The sequence below is a fragment of the Copadichromis virginalis genome, linkage group LG4 (genome assembly GCF_057382275.1).
Source record: "Copadichromis virginalis isolate Kocher_CV1m ecotype Utaka linkage group LG4, C_Virginalis_male_GT1.1, whole genome shotgun sequence".
Taxonomy (NCBI): Eukaryota; Metazoa; Chordata; class Actinopteri; order Cichliformes; family Cichlidae; genus Copadichromis; species Copadichromis virginalis.
The window spans coordinates 278,779-288,572 of NC_140621.1; the positions used below are offsets into that span (position 1 = coordinate 278,779).

General features: G+C 42.0%; 1 protein-coding gene across 2 annotated transcripts; it reads left to right on the forward strand.

The window, feature by feature from the left end:
• The first annotated feature begins 3,166 nt into the window (after positions 1–3,166).
• Positions 3,167–6,278, forward strand: LOC146710462 (transmembrane protein 238-like). 2 transcript variants are annotated; one of them, XM_085453000.1, is made up of 2 exons: positions 3,167–3,897; positions 4,768–6,278. In XM_085453000.1, the coding sequence occupies exon 1, from the start codon at positions 3,352–3,354 to the stop codon at positions 3,865–3,867; it is 516 nt and encodes a 171-aa protein (XP_085309126.1). In that variant the 5' UTR covers positions 3,167–3,351; the 3' UTR covers positions 3,868–3,897; positions 4,768–6,278. The 2 variants fall into 2 exon arrangements, with proteins under 2 accessions (XP_085309126.1, XP_085309127.1); XM_085453001.1 differs by having other exon boundaries at positions 3,167–3,879.
• The last annotated feature ends 3,516 nt before the right edge of the window (positions 6,279–9,794 follow it).

Genomic DNA, 9,794 nt, shown 5'->3' on the forward strand with positions numbered 1-9,794 from the left:
CAGAAGGCAGCCAAGGATCTTTTAGGCAGACTTCTTGTTCTCAGTTGTGGCCCCTGCGTACCAGCACCCAGGCAAGGAGCGTCAGAAGGTCAGCAGCAGCTTCTGGTCCTCAGCACACGGAGGAAGTGCAGCTGCTGCCAGGCCGCCTTTACTGGGGTGATGGTGCTGTGGTGAGATTGGCAGAGATGTGGGTGCCCAGCAACCTGAAGATGGAGACAGATTCCACTCATTTTCTATTTACGATGTCAGGGGAATGACCGGTCTGTCTCCTGGAGTCCATTACGAGTTACATTCAGTTTCAGGTTGTTTTCTGCACTGTCACAATTTTTAGGGGCGACCGTGGCTCAGGGGGTTGGGAAGCGCATCTGTAACTGGAAGGTCGCCAGTTCGATCCCCGTACTCTCTGTCCTTGTCGTTGTGTCCTTGGGCAAGACACTTCACCTACCGCCTACTGGTGTTGGCCAGAGGGGCCGATGGCGCGATATGGCAGCCTGGCTTCTGTCAGTCTGCCCCAGGGCAGCTGTGGCTACAACCGTAGCTGCCTCCACCAGTGTGTGAGAGTGAATGAATAGTGGAATTGTAAAGCGCTTTGGGTGCCTTGAAAAGCGCTGTATAAATCAAATCCATCATTATTATTATTATCACAATTTTTAACCATATTTTTGTGATTAATATTTTTATGCTACTTTGTAGAGTTTTGGAACACAGTTTTTATTCTGTGAATGATGATCCTGTAAGAACCTTAAAAGATGATAAAACATGGTGTGATGTGATTTGATGGAGGCTTTACCTTGACCACCATGTGCTTACACGTACGTACGATACGTTTTTGGCCTGTCAAAGTTCAGGCGGATGGACGAGTGTCATCCTATCAACACCACTTATTTCTTGGCAGATGGCAGCCAAAGCAGTCTTGATGCTGAATCCCCGTTTGACACAATTTCAAACTGACTTGTATCATTCTTTTTTTATTATTATTTAATTGATTATATGCACTTGATTTTCTTCCTTTGAATAACAGAATAAGAGAAAACTGCACACTCTTTCCAGCTCCTGTCAAAGTCGCTGCCAGTCGGAGCTCTTTCCAAAAAGATCCACTCATATCAGTCACTTCAGGGTTCTTTGTTTTCTTCTTGCCCTTTTTTAGATGTAATGTGTTTATACTGTAGATAAAAGTGTCTGAAAAGTAAAGCACGAGAGCCTTAAACTTGCATTTTCTGCGATGGTCATCAAGGGACGACTCATCTATCGAAAAAGATGTCTGTTTGGATAGATCACTTCCTGTGACTCCAGTAATTTACCAGTAATTAAATTTTATGGACTTGAGCTTAAGTGGAGAAATTTTATGTAACATTTAAATAATATGAAGGTCATTTTGTCAATTGTGGTTTATTTTTCAAAACTCAAAGAATAAGCAAGACGGGCACCTACCCAGCACTCAGCAGCACTGTACATTAGCTTTGAGGTGAAAATAAGAAGGCACAACCTCAGTAAGATTTTATTTAATTTTAAGGATGCACAGCAAACATGATGGAGGTGTGGAATAATGGGTACAGGCTGTGGAGTGGATGTGGCTTAGATGGGAGCAGTGTGTGTCAAAGCATGGAACAAAGGTAAGATGGAAACTTTCTGTTTTCCCCCCACAGCTAATTTTGCGACTGGCAGATGAAAGAAATTCAAGAGCCAGCATTAAAAGTACTAGCATCCTAAAACTGATCCAGCTAAATGCAGCTTATTTTCAGTGAAAAATAAAAGTGATTTAAAATGATCCTCAGGCAGAACACTGAACAGCTGAGAACCCTGACAGCACTCAGTGACTTCAGTCTTTAAGCATCAAGTGTTCAGCAGGTCACCCTGAGCTCAGCATGATTATGAATATGGATGTTGAGGAAGTTTTGATGTAGTTTTGGTCATTTGGGGCCATCTAAGTTCTTTTAGTTTAGTTTCATTTGACTAAATATCTAAAGTTGGTTAGGTTGCCTAAAGTGTTTTTACCAGTGAGAGTTGCTCCAGTTCACAAAGCATCTTATTTTCCTATTTGTCAGTAGGAGATCAAATCTACACATCTAACCTTACTGCACAAGGTTGCTTCTTCTGATTGGATCACTTCCAAACAAGTCCCACCTTTCAGCACAACACAATTAATACCAAGGAGAAGTGAAGTTTTTAGAAGGCGTGTGGTGACTCAACACTTTTTAACAATATTATTTCTGGTGGCACCGGGGTTCATCTCTTCATACCTCATATCACCTTCTGAGTTGTTTCCTGTTTTTGATGGACAGATGGGGAGAAGCTGAATTTAGGCTCATCTTCCTGACGCCGGAGACACAACAGCACTGATTGGCAACATGTAACAGTGTGAGACTTCTGACTGTATTTGCAAGCAAAAAAGGGGATACAGGCTCGTGTCTTCTCAATTTTTATTAGGTAATCATGTCAAAATTTGTATTGACAGTCTGCTCATACATTCTTTTTAAACTGTGGTCCTATATGTTGCTATGAGCCACAGAACTTGCTGTATGTTCTTATTTTCCCTGTCGTTTCTCATTATTATATTTATTTGATTTCTTTGCAAATGTGGATTGGATGGGATATTACTGACAGCTGGTTTCATGTTGGTAGCACCTTTTTGGTGACATGTTTAACATGTGCAAACAAGTGCAAAGACTAGGTGGGAGAAAACTTTTACCCATTGCACTGAAATCTCAAGTGGTGTGGTTAGTACATCTACTCAAGCAAAAGGTTGTTGGTTTAGTTCTAGACAGAGACACAAGTACCCTTTGGGGTTGTGTCAGGAAGGGTCTCTTGCATAAAACAAACATATGGAGCTAATTGCTGTGGCTACCCCTTTGTGGCAAGAGGGCAGCTAAAAGTAGCAGCACACTATGGTTAAGGGAGACAGAGGGATGATTCACCCATAAATATAAATTATCTTCTTAATCGATTTTGAAATATTGCAATTGTGCTTTTTTTCTGATGGCCAGTCCTAAAAACAAGATGGCGAAGGCGGCATTGGTCAGGTCATCTGTAGTTTTTTTTTTTTTTTTTTGTAGTTTATTAATGCTGGCCTCTCAGTTTATAAAGCCGCTCTCATATTCACGTTTAATGAGTCATACCTGCACTGTAACGTCCGAAGTCTGGGTCCAGTAAGCTACACCCTTATAAACGCTCATCATAAACGCACATGAGCGCAGCCGTCAGGTAGCGTCTACAGCCCCTCCTCTCAGGGGCAGCGCACCTGAGCGGACAGGACGCCACACCTGGCTCACATTGGAGCCGCGCTCAATGCCGCGGCACAGAGACGACGGGAAATAAACTGGCGTCGTGGGGACCGACTTCTCTTTATGGGACATGGAGCCGGCCTATCGGGGTCTGGGTCGCTGTGTGTGCTGCTTCTGGCTCGCGGTGGTGTTTGACATTGTGGGACTGGCCGTGCTCCTCCTCGGCGTGTTTGTCGACGTGTTTTTCTACGACCTGCTCATCTACGCGGGCGCCATCGTCATCTTCCTCAGCCTCATCTGGTGGGTGTTCTGGTATTCTGGGAACATCGAAGTGCCCCCGTCAGAGCTGGAGGATGATGTGGGGTTACTGAAAAAGAACAAGGGCGGACTTGGGGGCATCAGCGGCGCCGTGAGGCGCCTCTCCAGCCGCGTGTCCACCGGCATCCGAAACTCGTTCCGCAGGAACGGAGAACCGTCCCATACGGCCCGCATGCCCAGGTCAGCCTCGGGGCCACCTGTGTCACCGCCGGAGCGGGTGACCGTAGCCATGGCAACGATGGGCAATACCACACAGACTGCTACCTCCTCAATAGCAGACTGTGGCGTAGAGATGCCCCACACCGCTACAGAGACATCACCTGCATAATGACGGGTACAGGTGAGGCCTGGCGTACAGGTGAGGCCTGGCTCACAGTGCAGCGCACACAGGCCCAGTTATTGTAGTCAGTAAAAAACAGTAAATTAGTCAAAGGAAATAAACGTAAAACCAAGACTTTGAATAGCGGAAACTAACTGAAACGATATTGAGCAACGACAAAGATGGCAAAAATTCAAATCGTATAAGAAACAACACACAGAAAATGGGTTTAATACCTTTAGCCCTTTGATCACGTTTTTCCAACAGATTAGCGACACTGGGCTACTCCTCACAGTGCGTGTGTGTTGGGGACAGGCAGGGATACATTTTTTGTTAGTTTCTCATTTACAAAAATGTGAGAAAATCAGCTTTTTTAAAGCACTAAGCTTGTCCCAAATCTTCTGTAGGTGTTCAGCTGACGTCATAGCATTCAATTTACATCTTCATCCCAATTTTTTTTTTTTTTTTAAAGATACCCAGTTAGTGCTATTTGATAAATACAAAACATATTACATTTTGGACTAGAAGTCCTTTTTTCAAATCTGTGCAATGATCCCTGGATTAGTCGCATAAATGACCTTCACAGATGCTTTACGTAAGGGTAATGGTACAACAAAAGACAGGTTTCTGTCTAGCCGGGTATAGCTTTTTTTTTTTGATGGACTTTAAAAGCAGAAGTAAAAAAAATGGCTGTAACTGTGGCAGTGAAACTCTTATCACTGCATAATCATTAACTACAGTTGACTGGTCACTGAAAGACAAGCCCTTAGTTTAAACAATAGCAGGCTTACCTGAAACTTCCCTGTAACCTCTCCCTCCACATAATAACTGCTGCAGCATAATAAAACACACTCTTTGTGTACTACTTGTCAACTCAAACTAATACTTTATTCATTTTCTTCCCAATAGAGACTACAGACATACAGAGCCCTAAGCCATCTTCAGTGACTCCAGCTACTGCAAAGCCTCTTTATTCTTTGTTTTGATGAGAAAGTATTCATAAAAATGTGATGTCTGCATAGTTTTTGAAATTTGAATGATGAAGTTTTTATTATAATTCACTCCCATTCATGGTGTGATGATGTCAGGTTTAGTACACAGAGGTAGAAAAATGTGTTTAAGTTTCCACGTCTCATCTTCAAAGTTGTTCATATAAAAAAAGATTTCTTTTTTTGTGTCCATGTTAATATATCTTCTGATCTGTGAATAATAATATGACATCCATCCATCCGCTTCCATTTATTAATTTAAGTATAACAGGAGCTCTCAGAGGCAGTGTACACCCTGGAGAGGTTGTCAGTGCGTCACAGGGCTAACACAAAGAGACACACAACCATTCAGTTTGACAGCCACAGTCAGTCTAGAGTCACAGTTAACCTAACCCATGCATGTGTTTGGACTGTGGGAGGAAGCTGTACAAGCACAGGAGAGAAAGGCCCCAGACTGCATTTGAACCCAGGACTTTCTTGTTGTGAGTCAGGATTTTAACTAGTGTTATGCCCTCTAATGTGACATATTAAATATAGATATATTTGAAAAAAGTGGTCAGGTTTAATTGCAGCAAACAAAAAAACCCACATGGTTGGGCTTACAGGAAGATCATAGATTGGGATAATATAGATATTAATATGCAGAATGAATCACTGATGATCTGGAGGCTCTCACTCCTGAACATCTGAGTAGAAAATAATGACTATGGATAGACCAGCCAATCAATATCAAGCAGAAGCAGCTCCTGCTGTAAATTTGTTTGAATCAGGCTCTTGGTTCAGGCCACTTATACGGTGACTCTGAATACAGACAGTGATCATGATTACTGTACATATTATGAGCTAGGATTTAGCAGTAGCCAGAATGCTACACTAGTGGAGTGTTTTTCCTGAACAAAACAGGACTGTGGGGAAAAAAGGTGTAACTGGCAGCTGGTCTTCTTGTTTCCACGCATGCTGATAGCAAGCCTTAGTGACTAACCTTTGGAACCAGCCTAGCTGTGTTTATGACACTGCTGCTTCATCTAACATTAGCTCCACTGTTTCCCCGTACATTATAGGTTCTCTAACCAGTACAATACAAAGAAATTAAATTAACTGGTTACAGCGTGAATGAAGAAAAGTTACTCCAAATATTGTGTTAAACTAGTATGTGCTGTTATTATTTTTTATAACTAAATTTCAAACAGTATGTCCCATGTTTCTCTGAATCATTCGTTAGTGTCGTCTAACATTTTGAACATTGACAGTAATGTCTGTTTTCACAAAGTTGTTTCCATTCCCGTTTTGTACAAATGTTGTGCATTTCTATTTAACTGATATGTTTTCTCCATTTTTCTCTCATTGCTGTACAATGGCTGACACACTCAAATTAGATAAAAGATTGTGGGTTTAATCAAATAAAAGATTATTTTTCTTTTTTAAAATTACCTTTACTTTCAGTGTACTTTTCTTTGTTCTCTGAAAAGCTCAATTTCTACATATTTGATCTTTTACTTTATTAGGTTTATTTAACTTTTTCGTGTATTGTGAGTATTTAATGTGACACATCATGGAAATATTACGTTTCCACAACTGTCAACATTCTTCATATTTCCAAGTACCACAGGTAGTTTAATCAGAGGTGTGGACTCGAGTCACATGACTTGGACTCGAGTCAGACTCGAGTCATTAATTTTATGACTTTAGACTTGACTTGAAAAAATGTTCTAAGACTTGTGACTTGACTTGGACTTTTACACCAATGACCTGGGACTTGAATTGGACTTGAACCGGTTTACTTGAAAAGACTTGATATTTTACCCCAAATATAAAATTTAACATGCATATTATATAGAGATTGAAAATGTGACGTCATTCACGGGTAAAACCGCAAAGGATTCTGGGAACTCGTGGCAAGAGGTACTAGCGCACGCAGGCTTTCAATTGAACTCAGTCACACAGCGATAAAAAGAAACACAAAAATGTCAAGAAGCTGTTGTATTATTAACTGCAATAGCCGGTCGCATGACAGCCACGGGAAGCCGACGGGTAAAGAGATCGGTTGTTATCGGATTACGTCGTTGAAGAGAAATTGTTCGAGCCATGTTTCCGAAGTAACAAAGAGGCGACGGATGGCCTGGATTGCAGCCATTCAAAGACCAAATATAACGTCCCAGAACCCTCCAGCTCACAGTAGGGTTGCCAACCGTCCCTTAAAATACGGAATCGTCCCGTATTTCGAAACAAAAGCACACGTCCCGTATTGAGCTAATAAGGGACGCACTTTGTCCCGTAATACAGTGAGAATCAAAAGTAGTCTATAAATGTTAATGGAATTAACGCTTTGTTTGAAAACATAATTCCCAGCCCCTCTCCTGCTTTGTGACCAATGAGCTGACAGCACACTTATGACAATTCGAGTATGACAATTCAGATTACCGCTCATCTCATTGGTCGAGGAAAGGTCGCTTGCGGAGAAAATACCGGAAGACAACAGATGACCACAACAAGAAGCATGGCCAACAGGGAAACAAACGCCGACTCTGCGGTGCAAGTCTCGGACGACAGTACACCTAAAGCTGGGCAAACACTGTGCGATTTTTTCAGTCACGTTATTCAGCTCCTGCTCAAACTGCACGATTGACTCGCAGGGGTTAGAAGTTCGTATGTCACGATGTACTCTCACACTATACCGCCCGATGCTCTGATGCGACCTGAGAGCTCACACTGTGCCTCCATAACATGAAGGTTATAACAGAAAATCTGTCGCTCTCTCTCTCTGTCTTTCACTCACACAGACACACCACCACCATCAACTTTGCTAAATTGCTAATGAAAAACATGATCAGGCAGCTGTGATTGAGCAGCATGTAAATCCAACTATTTTCACGGTTGTTGTGGTCGTGATCATTTTGTGATGCCACATCGAAAAGACTCGGATGAGCTTTCCAAAGTTCTACAAGTTGTGCCTCCATCGCTTGTGTCCAGATCACACGCTGCACAGCCGTGCTGCTCCATCTTTTACACCAACGTTTACGTTTGCGCGCGAGCAGTGTGAGCGGCTGTGGTGAGACCCTCACGAGCGATTGATGATCGGGAGCTGGTCGTGAGGTGTTAATCGCGTCTCGTTACCCCACGTATACTACACGATGCACGATGAAGGCCAAAATCGGGCCGATCGCCAAATCGGTCGCACGACTCAAAAATCGGTTCAAAATGGGCCAAAAATTGCACAGTGTGAGCCCAGCATTACACTCACACAGACACACCACCACCATCAACTTTGCTAAATTGCTAATGAAAAACATGATCAGGCAGCTGTGATTGAGCAGCGATGTAAATCCAACTATTTTCACGGTTGTTGTGGTCGTGATAATTTTGTGATGCCACATCGAAAAGACTCGGATGAGCTTTCCAAAGTTCTACAAGTTGTGCCTCCATCGCTTGTGTCCAGATCACACGCTGCACAGCCGTGCTGCTCCGTCTTTTTCACCAACGTTTACGTTTGCGCGTGAGCAGTGTGAGCCCCTGTGGTGAGACCCTCACGAGCGATTGATGATCGGGAGCTGGTCGTGAGGTGTTAATCACTTCTCTTTACCCCACGTATACTACACGACGCACGATGAAGGCCAAAATCGGTCCGATCACTCAAAAATCGACTCAAAATGGGCCAAAAACCGCACAGTGTGAGCCCAGCGTTAGAGCAGCAATGTTTGTTCCCCTCAGAGAAAGGGAAGAATGGGAAAAGGAAAACACCTGGCTGGAAAACGTTAATATGGGCATGTGCAGTGAATATCAGCGCTATGTGGCCAGAAGTGTGATAATATAATTTATTTTGTGTAATAAACAACTGCAAGGATAGATGATTACAACAAATTGATGACTAATACATAAAAGTAATACATAGATGAATAATGATGATGAGTTATGATGCGTAATCATGGGAACAAGCGGGTTTACAAACAGGAGCAGCTGATTAGCATTAGAAAAGCTGAAATAATACCTCAGCTGAAGCCAATTGTACTAAATGCACTAAATGTGCACTGTTACAAGAATGTTTTTCTTTCTATTGCTTTCTATTATTTTAAGTTAAGCAGGACAGAGTTCTTTTAAAGAAAGATTTACTTATATTCTCAAAAGTTAAGCATGACAGGCTTCTGTTTAAGAAAGAGACCTGTTTTATTTGTTAATGTTATTTTGAGCTAAAAATAAATGGCTAAATGATCATTTGTTTCACATGTGTTCATATCACAAAGAATAGAATATGCATCTACTTAAATCAACTTCAAGTCAAATGGTTAAAAAAATAATTTCACACACAAAAAAAGAGCTAGAAAATTCACCACACTGGGAAGGGTGAAGACAATTGGGTCGCCCGGCCCTGGCCACGAGGTGTCCCTTATTTATTTTTCAGGGAGTTGGCAACCCTAGCTCACAGGTTAGTCTGCTCCAAGCATTTACACGAAGGTCAGTCTGCTGTTGTAGTTAATGCGTCATTTTCATAACATAATTAGTGATATAGGTTACAAGCAAGTCTGGCGCTGAACAGAAATTGTCGCGCTATGCTCCTTTATTTATTGTGCATAAATAGTGAATTGTCCTGACACAATATTGCGTTTCGCTTCTGTTATTATGGTACATTGACAAAAACATATACTTTTATTCACAGGATAAAACAGGTTTTTGTATCACTAATTGCCCAGTACGATTACAGCATACAATATTATTGTCACTGCTACATTTCTGTGATGCTACCAGAAATTATTTCCACTACTAATTAATTACCGTTGAGCTCAAAGGTCCTATTAATAAACGGTTAAGGAATGTGTATTTATGAAGACGATTTGTGAGACTGGTAAACTTATGATACGTACGATGGTCTTTCGTTCTACACGGTGCATTTCAAGGTCCTGCACCCATCCGTCGGTAAACTGTACCTGGGCTTGTTGCAGTGACCGGAAGTTA